This window comes from Heliangelus exortis, chromosome 2 (assembly GCF_036169615.1).
Source record: "Heliangelus exortis chromosome 2, bHelExo1.hap1, whole genome shotgun sequence".
Lineage (NCBI taxonomy): Eukaryota > Metazoa > Chordata > Aves > Apodiformes > Trochilidae > Heliangelus > Heliangelus exortis.
In genome coordinates, this window is record NC_092423.1 from 38,998,654 (window position 1) to 39,016,671 (window position 18,018).

General features: G+C 47.7%; 2 protein-coding genes across 2 annotated transcripts; both read left to right on the plus strand.

Moving 5' to 3' along the window:
• Nucleotides 1–5,367: 5,367 nt before the first annotated feature.
• Nucleotides 5,368–10,025, plus strand: HOXA10 (homeobox A10). Its single transcript, XM_071735626.1, has 2 exons — nucleotides 5,368–7,113; nucleotides 8,505–10,025. Exons 1-2 carry the CDS (start codon nucleotides 6,300–6,302, stop codon nucleotides 8,777–8,779), a joined length of 1,089 nt encoding a protein of 362 aa, XP_071591727.1. The 5' UTR covers nucleotides 5,368–6,299; the 3' UTR covers nucleotides 8,780–10,025.
• Nucleotides 10,026–15,007: 4,982 nt separating this feature from the next.
• On the plus strand, nucleotides 15,008–17,726 carry HOXA9 (homeobox A9). Its single transcript, XM_071735630.1, has 2 exons — nucleotides 15,008–16,021; nucleotides 17,126–17,726. Exons 1-2 carry the CDS (start codon nucleotides 15,472–15,474, stop codon nucleotides 17,362–17,364), a joined length of 789 nt encoding a protein of 262 aa, XP_071591731.1. The 5' UTR covers nucleotides 15,008–15,471; the 3' UTR covers nucleotides 17,365–17,726.
• Nucleotides 17,727–18,018: the final 292 nt, after the last annotated feature.

Sequence of the window (18,018 nt, forward strand, 5' to 3'; positions counted from 1 at the left end):
GCGGTGGCTGCGGCGGTTTGAGGGCTTCTTTGCCACAAGATGGCGATCTTCAGATCAATGTCAAAGCCGCCCGGGGCGAGGGGAGCAGCCCTGGGAAAAAAAAAAAAAAAAAAAAAATCTTGGCCTTTGTTCATTTTGCATCCCTGGAGCCGCACGGGTAATTATTGCACTTACCGGGCTCCGCGTTACCGGGCTGAGCTCGGGATGCCGGGGCTGGGAAGGGGGGGAGGCAAGGAAAGCAGACGTGGCTTTTCGATGCTTCCTAAAAATTAGGAAATACATGAAGGTAAGTGGCTGATGCATCTATCCTGCGTGGAGAAGGGCGAGGAGTGTGCGGTGATGGGAGAGGTACCTAGCGAGCTAGGGTGGCCCCTGCCCCGACCACCACAGAAATAAACCATAGGGGAAGGGAAGCAGTGTGGAATAATATAGAAGGGACTTTCTAAGTTGCAGTTGACCTTTTATTTTCTCTTCATAAAGTTTTGGCCAGCACCGTGGAAAATCCACGTTATCTGGAATTTTTTTTTTTTTTTTTCAGAGCAACTTGTAGCTTTCTTCCAGTTATAAAAAAATTGTAGCACTGGAAATATTATGAAACTTGACATTTATGTGTGGAACAGTAGGTGTCTTCAATCAAACAGATCTATGGCAACACAGACTGCAAACGACATATAATTCTGGCGGTCTTATTGGACTTGAACTGTAGTTTAGTTAGGGTCGTTTGGTAACTTTAAAGGGTAATCTACTTCCTCGCAGCTGGACACAGATTGTAGTAAACAAGTTTTGACACACTTATGCTAAGAGCTATTCGTGTGATTTCATATTAAGTCAATGTTTATGCAAGACTAGATTTGGATTTCTTCTACGTATCTACCTACCTACCCTTCTAAACAAGCACATGTGCTCTAAACAAACAATAGTCACACATTCTCATGTGCTCAGGGCTGCTCCGGGTTATAGCTTTGAAACTCTATCCTCACTAGGAATATCCCTAACTCCAGGTTACTTTTCTCACCCATAAAAGTTTCACATGTTTTTGTTATGTCTCCATTTGAGAAGGGTGGGAGAAAAGGTGGTATTATTGGGGGGACACTGGTTTTGCTATATAGTTTAATCCACGTGTTTCTTAGGAGAAGGTATAAAATTTTTAAATACCTGTCTGTGTGTGTGTCCAAAAAGGAGGTAGTTTCCCCCTGGCTCTTGTATGTTAAGTATTGGAACTTGCCTGAAGTGTTTTTTAAGAAATTCGCCCTTTAAAATTGAGCTTCCAGGGAACTGTTGCAAGTGAAGTTAAAAGTACATGCTCTATAGGCAGAGAGCAATCTTCGATGATTATCAGAACCCATCGATTTCATGAAAGACGCTCCATTAAAAACTGGAGGCTGTTGATCTCCTTTGACCTCCCCTCGGCAACGCCAGGACGTGAGGAGCTACGTCTTGGGAAGGAGCAGGGAGGTTTGAGGGTCCCTGTGCAACATTTCATTTTAAGCCAGTCAAGTTAAACTCAGCATATTTGATCAAATATTTATTTTTCCCCTTGTTGTTTCCCTGCCCCATTCAATGCTGGGCTGAATAAATCAAAGGGACCCCAGCAGCAGCTAAAGCGCCCTCTGGTTACGAATTGTTTACTGACGGCCGCGGTCATAGGATAATATTTAAAAAAAACAAGCTTGTTTCTTACAATAACTGTTTATTATTTCACATTATTTGGGTTTGCATGTTTTGGAGGGAAGAGGCGAAGCCAACTTAGTGTCTACACTGTGTTTAATTAATCGTGTACTCAACTTCAGCTCACATACCACATCCAAACCCCTGGGAGGCTTTTTCATAAGCTCTTTGGGTTTGTGTTTTGTTGTCTTTTTTTTTTTTTTTTTTTTTTTTTTTTTTTTTAGTCACAATCTTTTCATTAAATGCTCTGAAATCGAAACTTCAGGCCAACGTGTGTGTCTGAGAGCCACGCTATACCGCAACGAAAAAAGATATTTGTGTATGCATCCAGATTCTATTTAAAGAAAAGACAGCTACAAAAAGGGGAGAAGGGATACAGTTTCTAATCTTTAATACAGCTGTGCGGCCCATCTCTCGCAACAGAAGGGCTACACTTAAAAGACAGGGTTGAGTAGGCAAGATTTTCCCCATACATGTAGAACCCGATACTGCTGCTGTTTCTGCAGCGTGTTTGGGGCTCTCCGGACAATAGAAAGCCCCGTTGTTCTGCCCAGTGCCGGAGGAATGGCGAGGAGATAAAGCCCTAATGAATTGGTTGGGGTGTATTTTGTCCTGCCGCACACTAGACTTCGGAGCTCGTCGGAATTACTCACAAAAAATGTTCCTAATCCAAATGAGTAAAACGATACACATATACTGTAAAACATACTTAAGGCAACAAGCTTCCGGATGGCTGGAATAAAATTAAATCCCAGCCTAATTTTAATCCGCCAAAACAAGCCAACCTCCACCCCCCCCCACACCAACCGAGTGAAAGAATTTCTAGTAAACATAAAATAAGTGGGGCAGTCTTTTGTCACCTAACTTGGCACAGACGCAGTTCCTAAACCTCCTGTTTGAAATCCGCCTTCTTTGGAGCAAATCCAAAAAAAAAAAAAAAAAAAAAAAAAAAAAAAGAGAAAATAAAGGAGGAAGGAATCTGGCACACACACGCGTTACTGACAACTGACAGTTCCAATATTAAATAACTAAATAACTATACCCTGATTGCACTAATTTTTGGAGCTTTATAAAATGTAATTCACGGTTATATTCTCAGACAGGCGGCGCATGCACTCCTGCAACAGACTGCAAGACCATTTGCGTTTCCACAAATTGCAGTTTACCCGTGTCTACAAATAAAAGCATATTTTAATTAGCTCGCAAACTGCGTCTCTGGATTAACAGCGCTGATCTTTTGGGTTATACGGGCCAATAATAAAAAGATAAATCACGGTTTAACACGATACATTTTGAGATTTCCAGTCAGAGTTTGCCTAGGCTGTCGGGTTTTATTTATTCCCTTTTTGTTTTTAATTTTAGTCCAACCAATAAAACGGCTTAACGACGCTATTAATTCATCTATTATATTTTTCTTAGATCAATAAAATTTTATTTTGATAGTGATGTCTATGTACGCCGCGAATTTGGATTTTCAGCGAAAGCACCTTCTCTCCGGTTTTGATATTTATCAGAATTTTATTTGCTCCATTTTATAGACCCTCGGATAGCTTTACTTACAGAAGTAGAATTAAAAAGAAAGTACTTCCCGTCCCCTGGCGTCCACAATATTATTTCAGATTTCTTTTAAACAGGGCTAAAGCTCCTAGGGACACGTTGTTAAGCCCTGGAAATGCAGTAGCTGCACCCAGTGCATGCCAAATTAGCTCGGTTTAGTCAGAATTGACCATTATCTTTTATAGTTACGAATCAAGTGAACATTATTAGTTTTACTTCACTGGTTTTGATGATGCTGGTTACTATTTGCCTTGGCCTTGTTAGCGATTAAAGAAAGCTGAGATAATGCAGCGCCGAGCTGAGTTCATGATCTAGACGGAGCCAGTGCCTTGACCATCAAACCGGCACCGTTCACTGCGATCGGCACAACCACAACACACGGCCTCGGGGGCGGCAGTTCCCGCAGGACCTGACGGGGGATGGAGGGTGGTGGCAAAATCCAGACCTCTGACAGAAATCCTGGAAGAGGAGACTAAAGAAAACTTTAAACCACCCAAAATGTCCTGGCCTTCCTGCTTTTTGTCTGATTTCCCTGCTTTAGCTTGCAAAGAAGTTGAAAGAATTAACTTATATTTCTTCTGGTGCATTTCGAGTTGTTTTATTCTGTCTGACGAGGACTGCAAAGTGCTTTGCAGGCCTTTCCCTTTCATCCAGTTTTTAAAAGGCAGCTGCATATTTTAAAAACAGCTTTGGGAGGATTTCAAGTGTTGCTCCTCGGTTCCGTATGGCTTTTAGGTTTGCAATCCATTTCTATTTAATTTGGCAAATACAAAATAAACATACCGCAAGAGCAGACTTCCCCGGAGTAATTTTTATACCTGACTTGTGTAGAGAAATATATTTGCAAGGTGGCCTTGAGGCTCACGTTTCATTTTATTTAGATCTGTATTTATAACGCTAAGCCTATTGATAATAGCCTTCCTGTACACCAGTCGATAAATCGGTGTCTTATATAGTATTAATTTTGTTAGCAGTGATATGGCCCTCGTAGGAATCTGATAAGGGTTTGTCCATCGCACACATGGCGGAGATAGTGGGGTTGGGGAAATACAAACAATATTAGAGGAGGAAATGTGCAGGGCGGGGAGGGGAGAAACAATCACGAAAGGTTTCTATAGGCTGCGGGATTTACCCCTGCCACTGCATCCCACGGACCCATCAAAAGGAAGCCGCGTCGTGATGCTTGCCCCATCACGCTGGAAAAAATCGGATTCTTTTCCATAAAGGTTTTAAGGGCAAAGTCGTAGCAACCTCTGCTTGCCCTGCCGCTTTCAGCGGCCACAGGGGGAGGCTGGTCCCTCCGGCTCGGCTCACCCGCGGCGAGGGACACTCTCCTCCCGCAGTGACCAGGGACTCCTCCGGTGGAATGTCACGCCGTGAAAAAGGCACATCCTCGTGGCAGGCAAACACAGCGTGAGGAGACACCACGTGAAGCTTGGCAGATACGTAGGGCAGGGGTAAGGCCGCCCCAGCCTCTGCCCCGCGCTGCTTCTCGGGGCCGGTTTGAAAGCCAAGGGTATGCGCCTAGGGATGCGGAACGCCTGGGGTGTTGGGGGCTGCGCCTGCTCCAGCACCAGCCCACCCGGCAGGTAGCTGCCCCTCCGCCAGTCTCCCCCCGGGGCACGGCAGCAGGGTGCCCAGCGGTGGGTCTGGCCCTGGACGGCGCTGACCGTCGGCCGGCAGCCGCTCTCCCCCCGCCAGCCCGTTGGGAGCGGAGCCCAGTCTGTCGCTGCTTCCCCGGGCAGTTTGTGGGAGAGAGTAGCGAGCCCTGCTCCTCAGGGATGGGCAGCGAGTACTGGGCAGACTCAGAGTCCCCTTGGTCTAAAGAACCCTTAGTTCAGCGTGCCAGGCAGTAAGGCGACTTCAAAATGGCATAAGCGACGGATGATGGAAGTGAAAGCAAGGCATCGTTAAGAGATTCATTAAAAAATCTATCCGTCTCGCTGCGTCCCTGTCTGTCTGCTATCTGTCTGCTACCTCTGCCACAATTACATATTGACTGGACATGGCTGTCTAGTATCTCAGGATTCATCTACTCACTCTTCTTTGTATTGTTTAGTACATTGGAACGGTGCTTTTGAAGAGGCAAAAAGTGAATGACCCAATTGAGGGTGGAGAGGGAGAGGGATATAAAAATGATCGCCCAAATATAAACACATCAATAAACAGGGTGCGCAACATCCTGCGAGGATCCATTTGAACTGCTCGCGTCTGGATTCTTTCTGTGGCATGTGTCTGGCTTTATATTTTAAATGGTAATCAGACCTCGGGAAGAATCCAGCGTTAACTAAAGCATTAGGAAGCTACAACCGCACAATCAATTCTCCCAGAGTGGTGTTGCTCCCTAAGAGATTCTTCAGCGCAGCAGCGAGCATTTTCTCTCCAGGAAATTCAAGCCCAGCCTGGAGTCGTGGTGGTGATGTTAGGCTGGAAGCAGCCTCCTTCCCCAGTGGTTTAACGCGAGATGCACCAGGCCCCTTTACGGTTTCCAACGATCCGTGATAAACAATAACACGTCTTTTATTTCTTAAAAAACGAGACAATCAAATAAAATGAGCAGACCCTGAGCATAAAACACCGGGCGAGCGGCGGCTTTATCAATTTCGTGAGACATACAGGCTGTGTGGGGAGGTGAGCAGGCTTCCTTCCTGAAAGCCCAACCGCGGGGAGAGGGGAGTGATAGTAAAATCCTCATCTGGACACAGCTTCAGCCTAGGTATAATAAACATCAGGACCGCCGGGCTATTTTATAGCACAGCGTATGATAAGAGCAGAGCAAAACTTGGAGCCCGTACCAGCCAACCCCGCTCCTTCCCCTTCCCGGGAGCGCGGCTCCCGCCCAGGCACAGCCACTCGCCCATGTGGGCGAAGCGTGCGCGCTTGTGTGTATGGAAATCCATATTACACATTAATATACATCTATCCCAAATTCAGAGGTCGACCTGAGAGCAGCTCGGTGCATACGAAACCAGACGGGGAGGGGTTGCTGGGGAGGCCCGGGCTTCCATTGGCTGCAAGCGTCTGCCGTGGTGCGGGGGTATCTCTAATCATATTCAGCATGTTTTGCACAAGAAATGTCAGCCAGAAAGGGCTATCTGCTCCCTTCGCCAAATTATACCACAACAATGTCATGCTCCGAGAGCCCGGCTGCAAACTCTTTTTTGGTAGATTCCTTGATCAGCTCGGGCAGAGGGGAAGCGGCGGGAGCAGGAGGCGGAGGCGGAGGCGGCTACTACCCCAACAGTGGTATCTACCTGCCACAAGCGTCCGATCTGTCCTACGGGCTGCAAAGCTGCGGACTTTTCCCCGTTTTGGGCAAACGCAATGAAGGTACTTCTCAAAGCATGGTCCCCAGCTCGCACCCCTACGTGTCAGGGATGGAAGTGTGGCTAGATCCCCCCCGGTCCTGTCGCATGGAAGAGCCGGAGAGCCAGCAGGCCACCTCGTGCTCCTTCGCTCCAAGCATTAAGGAGGAAAGCTCCTACTGCCTCTATGACTCAGAAAAATGCCCCAAGGGCTCGGCTGCCACAGACCTCGCTCCCTTCCCCCGGCTGAGCGCCGAGGTCAGCCCGGCCGGCAGCGGCGGCGGGGTCCCCGTCCCGGGCTACTTCCGCCTCTCCCAGGCGTATGGCACCTCCAAGAACTACAGCGCGGCGCCGGCCGGGGCTGCCCCATTCCCTCCGCAGCCCCCCGGCCGCTTCCAGACGCCTCCATCTTTGCCTCCCGTCCCGGACGCGGGGAGGAAGGAGGACGAGGAGCGCTCCCCCAGCCCCTTGGCGTGTGTCTCTCATAGGGAGGACGAGACTCAGGCTTCATCTTCCACCGCAGAGGAGCTCTCTCCAGCTCCGTCAGAGAGCAGCAAAGCCTCTCCCGAGAAAGAACACGTAGGTAAGCGAATTATGATGATGGTGATTATATATATATATATATATATAGGAATAAAAAGTTGAGGATCATAGTGGCATCGAGATGCGAAAGGAGGATCCCAGCAGCCCCGCGGGGCTGCCAAGAAGCGCTGCTCAGAGTGACCTTCTGAACTTTGTAATATTCAGGCATGGGGTTGCCGTAAAAATTAATGTCCATCCTATACTTAAAAACCCTTAGAGCCCCTGCTCTGGGCAACTTTAGCCTGCATGCTGCTTAAACATATAGAAAAACAAGATCAATCTTTCCCCTGTGATGTGAAGGTGCCTACCAGATAACAGACATGTTTGTAAAGCATCCAAAATAAGCAATAGGCAGTGCCAATAAATAAACCTATTAACGCGGTAAGTTATATTTTACGATCCAGAATTCTTTTCAGAATAACAGCCGCGCTGAAATGTGCCATCTATGAACGGCTATCAAATTAGACTGATGAATGCACGGCGAATTTCCTTCAGCGTCTACACTAGATAGAATGGGTTTTATTTATTCATTTGATTATTTATTTCCCTTTCGGGTCCCCATGGAAAAAAAAAATTTAAAATTCACCTTCCCTGGGCGGCAGACTTTTCAGATGCTTCTTTTCGGCCGCATTTCAGACGCCCTGTTACTTCTTCAGACGGCCGGTTGGAAAATAATAAAATCAAAATTAAACAAAAAAAAGAAAGCGGGAAACTACTCGAGAGCCACTCAAATGACCCCGAGCCATCGAGGGATCGGTATTAATTCTTTCCCAGCCGGTTTCACCGATAAGAATTAAAAACCTGCAATGTTTCTTTCGTTGTTCTTTTTTTTTTTCTTTTATTTTTTTTTTTTCTTTTCTTTTCTTTTCTCCTCCCACGAAATGACTGGAAAAGAGAGGGCCGGGAAGAGAGGGGCTGGGGGCAGGGGGCCTTTTTGCTCCCCATGTCACTTTGTTTTCTTCCTGAACACTGACGAAGTTCAGATCCACAAGCTTTGTGGGGTTTTTTTTGGAAGCAGGTGTCTGGGGGCAGGAAACCGACGCCAGGCCATTTACCAAGCCGCCTCACAATAGCGGTCGGATCAGAGTGGCCGAGGGAAGCGGGGAAAACCCTGATTTTGGGGGGTCGGAGATGAACTGCCCAGCACGGCACGTTGCCCCGAGCTTTTTGAGGAGAGGCAGATTTTCCTGGTGGGCTCCAAGGCCTGTGGAAAACCTCTTTGAAGCTCTCGGTTATCACAAGAACACCCCACATTCCAACTCCCCGCAGCTGGCGGAGCGAGCCTACACCCACAGATGCTCCTTCCAGCCTCCCCACACACACACACCCTGCCCCCAGTTCTCTGCCTCCTACCCCACTGGTAACGTCCCTTTTTTACTTTCTCAAAACTAGGCAATTCAAAAGGAGAAAATGCAGCAAACTGGCTCACAGCAAAAAGTGGCAGAAAGAAACGGTGCCCTTATACCAAGCATCAAACTCTCGAGCTGGAAAAGGAGTTTCTATTCAATATGTACCTGACTCGTGAGCGTCGCCTAGAGATCAGCCGCACAGTCCACCTCACAGACAGACAAGTTAAAATCTGGTTTCAGAACCGCAGAATGAAACTGAAGAAAATGAACAGAGAGAATAGGATTCGGGAGCTCACAGCCAACTTTAATTTCTCTTGATGAACCTATAAACACATCTTTATGGTTTAAAGAGCCAGTATCATTTTCCTAGGCTGTAGTCACCCGCACCTGTGTGGATTAACGATTTTAGGCGTTCTCAATATGTCCTTAACCTCTTAAGAGCTACTTCGAGGTCGGGTGGGGGCGCGGACTATAGCAACGCTAATGCACAAAATGCTGTGCGTGAACCCCTCCGCTTCCTGCAGCCTTTCTCGGGACCGATTTCTTCCTTTAAGCTTTGAAACACAGAAATACCATTCCAGGAGCTGCAAATATCTTTCCCCTCGTATCTCCCTCTGAAAAGTAAACAAGCTCGGTTAAAGACGCATTCTTCTAAATTATAAGCGGTGCAGCTTGGACTGTACATAGCCGCAGAATGAAGAATCTAAGCCTTACCATATTTATATATATTTGGAGCTCTCCCACCCTGTGTTTTCCTTTTCTTCCCCCCCCTCCCTCTTTTTCCTTCGAAAAGCAGGCCTTACAATAATGAAATGCAGGCATCCTTTAAAAGAGCTTAATGGGAACGGGTGTTAAGAGCGATTTTTTTTTTTTTTTTCCCCGTTTTACCTTAGAAGTCATTATTACAGATGTAAAATTGGCCAGGAAAATGAATTCTCTTCTCTTTAAAGGTATAAAAGAGTTCGTGTTGCTCATGGACTAAATTATGACACTTACCTCTGAATTTCTCTCTCTCTTTCTGGTTGTAGATATTTACTTAAGGTAGTTTTGCTTAAAAATGTGGAATTAGTGATTTTCTTTGTCTATAAATAATGTTACCGTTGGTAACGCATGACAAGCACACAAAATTTCCCCTTTGAGAAGAAAATAGTCACTTTTCCTCACTAATTTCACTGAAAAGTATATATTCTGAACATCAGAAGGACTTTCTGAGCCAGAGTATGAGATTGCGAGGGAGCATATGTTCGTCTTCCTTTATACTGTGAAGTTATGTGCATTAAAGGGTCAAACATATAGGTGAAAAAATTTAAAAGGGGGGAAAAAAAGAAAAAAGGGGAAAAACTATAATTACAGATATGTATAAATGTCTATTATTATTATTAAAATGCCGATACTGTTTTAAGCAAATGCATTCTATCGTTATTATAAATGTTAGTTCTAGCTATATCTAGTTCTTACCTTAAATGGGAATAAATTAATATTGTAATGCTGCTGTTCGCGAAAAAGACGATGTTTATGTTCTCATAGAAGAATAAAAAATGTGGAATTAATCCTTTTAATTTTACTTCTTTTTGTGACTGTTTATCCTCAGGTTCTACTTTATGTCTTCGAGAACTTTTACAACAGGAATAGTTGCCTAAACCCCCTGCAATTACTTTAGGAATCTATTTAAATATTACCTAGACGGTCGTAATTTGTCTGGGCCATATAGCGATGGTGCTCTAAGGTTTGTCGGCTTTTGTTCAGTTTTATGACTTGCTAGTATATCTGGATTGTTGCTGTCTTGAACGAGTGGTTTCAGTTGACTGAGGAGCTGCATAGACTGAGGAAGCGAGTTACCATTTCTTGTAGGTAGGAAACGATTTTTAATTTGCTTTGTTTTGTTTTTTTATTAACACCTACAAGTGTGCGGAGATCTTTAACTCCAGAGGACGGTGACAGTATTCTAGCTTAATCTCAGGGCTGAGAAGAAATCGTAAAGGTGAGAGCATGGGGAGGGGGGGGACACCCCAGCCTCTCCTGCTTGCCAGCAGATTTCTCCAGACAAGATTGTTGTTCCCTATGTTCCCTACCTGTCTGCATGTGGAAGAGCTTATTTCACCCAGGCTGCTTTTTTTTTTTTTTTTTTTTTTTTTTTTTTTGCATCCTCCCTTCTTTGCTGCATGTTTGGCTAACAGAGTCTTGCACAAAGGGCAGGCAGAAAGAGGGCTGGGAGTAGGGCGACGGCTAATGTTTCCTTGCAGAGTATGTGTGTGACGGGAGGAGGGGGGACAGACTTTGAACCCGGGCTTCTTGGGAGCCGTTAGCTTCTAATGATGTAATATTGTCGTGCACGGCTTTTTTCCTCTCGATTGCATCTGCATGGAGAGCCGAAAGCTGCCCGGGTGTGGGTGGGGTGTGTTTTGGTTTTGGGTTTGGTTTTTTTTTTCGTGTTCACTAACCCACCCGAAGCTGACCGGGGGGCGCGGAGGGGCGCCGGCTGGGCGGGCGAGCGGGCGAGAGGGATGTTTTAGTTATGTTTCTGGTTTTATTTTCGTAGCGGGATCCTTGCATTAAGGACCACGTCAATGGGGAAAGTAATTAGCTCCTGAGAACTGCTCTGTGGTTTAGGTAGTTTCATGTTGTTGGGGCTCCACCTTTCTCTCTACAGCACGAAACTGCCTTAATTACTTCAGTTGATATCATCACCAGGTATGCTTGGTGCGAGGGTCCTTTCTGCCCGAAGAAATCTTAGCGCTGAAGTGATCTGTAGGCGTCAAGTCCCAATGCCATTGTTCCCCATCTGCAACGGAGCCTCCTTTGATTCCTCAGATAAACACTGCAGCCGAGGGGGGAAGCTTGACAAGTTCTTCAAGGTTAGATAGCTTCTAAGCGAGTCCCTGCCTGCCTGCTTGCGGGATTTTAATATATCTTGCAGGCTGCATTCAAGGTCAGGTGCGTTTTTGCATTCTGCTCCGTGTGGGTTGAGCGATGGGAGTGAGGGGGGTGGCGTGTGTGTGGTTTTTTGGTTTGGTTTTTTTTTTTTTTTTTCCTTCTGTATTTATTAAAAAGAGGAGACCCAGAAAGCTGCCTAGGGGAGGGGTGGGGAGAGATCAAGTCTGCTGGCACTGCTCCGAGCAAGACGACGAACAAGGCCCCGGAGCAAGGCAGGGCCCGAGGCCGGCCGGACCCCACTCGATTGGGGGGTGTCCGTCCCCTCCGGTTGCTCTCGCCCCCCATGGGAGATGGGGTGGGTGGCTAGTGCCCGCCGCGATTTGTCGCAGGGCTCTGCCGGCCCCCTCGACACCGCCCGTCGGGCCTGCTCCTCCGGGGCTGCCCCGCGATCCGCAAGTCCTCGGTTATGATCACGATTGCGGCGCGGGCGCGGGCGCTCTCCGCGGAGGCGGAACGAGCAACAGCGACCTCTCCGGGCCCGCCGCCGCTGCCGCCTTTTGTGTCCGCAGCGCGACTGCGGGCAGGGGCGGCCTCCCGCGGGGCTCTCCGCCTGGAAGCCAGCGCCGGCACGGTAGCGGAGAGGGACACGGGTTGTAGCAGAAAGGCGGGCAGCGGAAAGGGCAGAAAACTCAGTCCTTGATGGGAAGTATTTTATTTTATTTTATGACTGTGATTGGTTTTGGGGAAAAAAAAAAGAAAAAGAAAGAAAGAAAAAAAAAAAAAAAGACAAACAACTGAAAACTTTTTTCGAAAGTTCCGGCTGGGCTTCAGGAACTCAGAGGAATTAGGATAGCGGATTTTAGCCAGCCCCATCCTTGCTGAGACGTCCTCGGCTGGGGCAGAAGCAGTGCTCTCTCTACATTGCATCCAAATTTAAGTGCTAGTGGCTGCACATACCGTGCATCTGACGGGCTATCTGCTGGGTCTGTGTTTCACACTGGGAGTGTACTTACACTGTATATGTCTGTGCGTGCCTGCGTGGTGTTTGTACATAGGTTTGCCTCTGCCCTTTATTTCCCTCCCATCTGAATCGCATCATCCTGCTTTTGGACAGCTTTCCCCAGATTCTGAATCATTTTTCCTCTCGGCTGTGCCAAAACACCTCCGTACATTCGCAGCACCGGCGGTTCCGTGAGAGCGGTTTGCAGTGGCAGGAAACTGGGGGAAAGCGATCCTGAACTTCCCGTTCAGGAAAGATCGCCAACGCCCGCAGATTCTTGCCCTGCTCCCGCATATACTCCGCGCCCAGGCGGTGCGCGGCTAATGAAGCAGGGCTTGCAGAAGCCCCTCGCTTAAAAACTGGCGGCGTCCTTCCTGTTGCAGCCAGAGGCAAGAGCTGGATGAGTGGGAGCTCTGATTATGCAGGCGTGGAGAGCAGGGAATATTTTTACTTAGGCACGACCGTTCCAGCGGTACTTCATTCCTGGGCATTCAGGTTTCATATCGCAATGTTACATGAACACCTATTTCTCCCCTTTTTTGGGGCCTTTTGCCTCCGAGAGTATAAGCCACCAAAACATGAAATAATTTGCAACGTAAATCGTGAGAAGTCCACGCTATCCCCACTAGTTTTCGTGGCTTCTATGCAAAATGTACTTTAGGGTTCTAAATGCGTCTAAAAGGATTAAAGAGAGGGGAATACTTCAGCGTCATTATCAGCAAAGTGACCGCGTGAAAAATGTCTGTAATTATTTGCAATATTTTATCTTTTGCTTTCTGTACACCCTCTCCTGCCGCTTGGATGTCGGCAGTAACAAATACAGAATTTTACAGGGAAATAAAAACGCAGGCACGTCCTTTTAAACATTATTGTTATTGTTATTAATTTGCTATTATTTTTGTTGAGGAACCAAAAAAATGAAACCCGCTGCAAGTTGAGAACCCAAATTCGAATATAAACATCCAGGACTCCTGCAGCTAAGATTATTTTTTCTGAATGGAAAAAGGAAGTTCTACAATCACATTTCACCACAGCTGACTCTTAATAATAAATACAAATGACGTCGAGTTCCGTCTTTCCAGGAAAGAAATACAATTATTTTTTTCTATTACGGCGTGTCTATGCAATACCCACAAAAAATACCAGAGGAGAGTTTTATTTGCATTTTTTTAATTGTTAGAAAATAACGGGCTCCTTGTTTGTGGAGATCTTGCAACTATTCCATAATTTTCGAACTCTAATGGGGGATAATAGTTTCATTGTGGGCCTTTGTAATCCTGAATAGGGGGAGAGAGCCTTGTTAAAATAGGATCTCTGTAAGATTTCGGATTAAACTCTTGGGAAGACATGAAAAGAAAAAGAAAGAGAGAAAGAGAGAAGGAAAAGAGAGGGAGCGAGCCAGCCCACATCGTGATGTAAAACTAATTAGAACCACACTTTCTCATGCACAATATTTACACGTGATTTTAATTATTACTCAGCCGTCCCTACCATTTACTGGGCTCTATTTTCAATAAAAGATATTCCGAGTAAATTGAGCCTCTGGCAGAGATTTTTTGGTGCCCCGCTGCACCCTATTGACCTCTCTCCTTCGCCAGCCACGGGCATAAACAGCGTGAGCGTCCGCCGTACTAAAATCGGGGAGTCCCAGGCATATTTGCAAAGCGCTCAGCCACTTCAGTTCCTAACACTGGACTTGGATCTGGCCGCCTCTTACTCTACCCCCTCCGCGCACCCTCCCCTCCATCTGCAAGGAACTGTAACCCTCCGCTCGGTTTCCGATGCGGCTAGCGTGTGTCCTGCAGTCAAAAGAGGTGCCAGCAAATAAATAACTATATTTGCACATAAATTTGATTCACCAGAATGCGGGACGGCCGGCTGTGAGCTCCCCTTTGATAGCCGCCCTGAGAAGCAGGGTGCCTTTCGGCAGCGGGGAGACGGGGCTTTTTCTCCCCTTTCCCCCCGCTGCTTTTCTGCATAGTTAAAGAATTAATCGTCGTGATAAATACCGCTCTGCCCGCTCTCCTTCCCTCACGGCCAGGACGGCGGTTCCGCTCCGGTCCCCTCCCCTGCGGCCGCTCGGCCCAGGCTCTGTTCCCCGGCCTGGCGAGGGGATCCTCGGCCGGCGCGGCCCCGTCCAAGGGCAGGCGCGGCGCTGCGGTGGGGAGGATGAGGAGGGTGTTTCGGTCACTGCCGCGCTCTGTCCGGCGGGGTGGGGTGGTGAAGTGCAGTTTGGAGCGGGCCAGCCTAAATACCGACCCAGTGCTTGCTCCAGTCCTCCTCCGGCTGAGTGGGGAGGGCCGGCTCTGCGGCGCAGTTTCGGAAAGGGGATACGTTGAATTTGACTTTCCGCTGCCAGCTCTGAGCCGAACGGAACGGTATTATTTACAGTGAGTTCCCAAACTAAACACAATAGTATAATTTAACCTTTCCAAGCACTCGTAAATTTTTACTGCTGTGAAACACAGCCATGCAAATGAGCGCGCTCATAGTTACTGACTTAATAACAACCCCGTGGCTCCCGAAACAATAACTCCTTATGAAATATAATAAATATATATTTAAATACAGTATACCGCAACTGCTATTTTGCTTTTTTATTGCTTCAATTATTGTATAATTTTATGTGAAGGTCTCCGATCGCAAGGGTGGTGGTTCCTTTTTTTTTCGCGGGGAACACGACCCACTGATGGGATGATTAATTAAGTTATAAAATAGTCCGCTTAAACGAAAAAAAAAAAAAAGAAAAAAAAGAAAAAAGAAAAAAAAAAAAAAAGGAGCAGAGAGAGAGAGAGAGAGAGAAAGAGGGAAGGGAGGGCTGTAATACGGAATTTGATCTTTTAATCTCAGTTGGTCGCAATTAAAACAAACCCCGCCGTATAACTCCAATATCCCTTTGCATAAAAACATATGGCCTCACTATAAAAATTATGGCTGGAAAACACTGACCCATTAATAGCCCGCGGACTGATTTATACTTTATTGTTCTGCTCCCCCGCCACGTGACAGGGGCAGCCAATGGGCGCCCGGGCTGCCCTCAACTTATTACTGACTCTACTTCTCCGCCAGCACCAAGTTGTTACGTGAAACCCGCAGCCCCGAACCGCGGCGGGTCCGCCGCCCGCCCGCGCCCGCCATGTCGGCTCCCGGGACCCTCAGCAATTACTACGTGGACTCCTTCCTGGTGCCGGAGGGGGACGAGCTGGCGGCGCCCCGCTACGCCCCTGCCCCGCTGGGGCCGCCGCCGCCACGGCCGGCGGGGCTGGCCGAGCACCCCGAGCTGGCCCCCTGCAGCTTCCAGCCCAAGGCGCCCGTCTTCGGCCCCCCCTGGAGCCCCGCGCACCCCGCCGGCGCCAGCGGCGTCCCCGCCGTCTACCACCCCTACGCGCATCACCAGGCGCCCGTGGCACCGCCCGACGGCAGGTACATGCGTTCGTGGCTTGAGCCTGTGCCGGGCTCCTTGTCTTTCCCCGGGTTACCTACCAGCAGGCATTACGGCATTAAACCTGAACCGCTGGCGGCCAGGAGGGCTGACTGTACCACGTTTGACACTCACACTTTGTCTCTCTCTGATTATGCTTGTGGTTCTCCTCCAGTTGATAGGGATAAGCAAAGCCACGAAGGCGCATTCTCTGAAAGCAATGGAGAAAGTGAGGCAAACGGAGAGAAACCGCAGATCGATCCAAGTAAGTGGGACTGCGAGGGTAATGGACTTCAGGGTGCTGCGCCGGCCGCGGGGAGGTGTTGAGGCGCTGGGGCTAATTACGCGGCCGAGCACCGGCGGCTGCCGCCGCCGCTGCTCCAGCTCGCCGGGGTCTGCGATCTGCAAAAGCTAGTGCTGCCTTCCGCAGGATCGAAGGGGATCTAGGATGGCTCAGCTTTCCAGGCTGAAAGGAAATAAAAAAGCCGCCCTGCAGCTGGAACTTACAAAGCAAAACAAAACAAAAATAAAAGGCGAAAACCGCCCACCCCCGCCCCAACCACCCCATCAAACTCCGCAGGACGTGTTGGCATCTTCCTGCCCCGCTACACTCCCAGGCGTGGGCAGACGCCGGGGAGATGGTGCCTAGAAAGCACTGGATGTGAATATGATCTTTTTGTGTGTGTGTGTGTGTGTGACGGCTCGCAGGCCGAGGAGGCTATTGCGGGGCTGAGAGTAGAAACCTCGCCGTTGACTTGGTGTCCCCCCTCCCCCTTCGTCTTCTCGGTGGAAAACCCGGGGCTGGATGCTTCCAGCGCTGTGGGACTGGTGGCAGAGCGCCTCGGGATTGCTATCGCGATTAACACCGTGTAAATGTGGGTCCTTTAGAGGGCGAGGCTTTAATTATGCCAGCTGGAGGCTGACCCACCAGCTCCCTGGGTCTTGCCAGTGATGACACGGGAGAAGGTCGAAATCCAAAAGTGAAACGATTTCGATGACATGTTAGTCTGGCTGGTCACTCCCCGGGCTGGCAGTTTGAAGGGGGTGTGTGCGCGGGGAGGCCAGGAAGGAGGGAGGGAGCTAACAGAGAGAGGAGGAGAAAGAATATTTTAAAATTGCATCCTACAAACAATAAAAAAAGACGAAGGGAGGCGGGGGTGGCGGGGCTTTGCTGCGTGTGACCTCTCCATGTGTCTGCATTTTGGACTCCATTGTGCCCCACTATCCTCTGTGCCTGGGGAAATGAGAGCCACTTCCTAAACCCCAATATTGGGACATCTAAGCGGCTGCTTTTGCGTGCGTCTCCCTCCCAAGCTCCCTCCCTCTCTCCCTGCCCGAGCCTGAACTTCTTCTGTTGTTTTAATTGTAGATAACCCAGCTGCAAATTGGCTCCACGCGAGGTCCACCAGGAAGAAGCGATGCCCTTACACCAAGCATCAGACCCTGGAACTGGAGAAGGAGTTTCTGTTCAATATGTATCTCACTAGGGACCGTAGATACGAGGTGGCCAGACTCCTCAATTTAACTGAGAGACAAGTGAAAATCTGGTTTCAGAACAGAAGGATGAAAATGAAGAAAATCAACAAAGATCGAGCGAAGGATGAATGATGGCAACACGCGGGTTAAAATGAAAATGCATAACGTTTAAAAAAAAAAAAAAAAAAAAAAAAAAAAAGAGGGAGAAAAGAAAAAAGTTAGAAACAAAACAAACAAAAAAAATTCCTCCCCTCGATCCTTGCCATGCAATGTGTCTGGGTCCAGGCCTCATTTTTTTCCCATGGCAAATTCTGATTATGATTGTACCTTGATTGTCACAGTGGCCAGTTTGCCAGGAGAGGTACAGTAAGACTTTTAATTTTCTAATAGGAAAGAAAAAGGGGGCATTAGCATGAAAAGGCTGTTTAGCTGGCTTGTATAAATCTACCTGTTTCTTCACTTTTGGAAAGAAAGAAAGAAGGAAGAAAACAAAAGCAAACAAACAAAAAAAGAAAAAAAAAAGAAAAAACTACCTTTCCATAATGCACAACTATTTACGGACTGTATAATTTAGTCTATGTAGTTATTTTATTCGCTCTTTGCGCAGCAGAGATATCTCTGCTCTAATACTTGAACACTGTGTTTTATTGTGGTAATTATGTTTGTGACTCAATTTATGTGCTTGGGTGCTGTACCGGATGTAATGGTGTAAGCTAGGATTCAATTTGAACTCAGGTTGTTTATTATAAAAATTGCATAGAGTATAGCTCTGTAGTGTATTAAGTC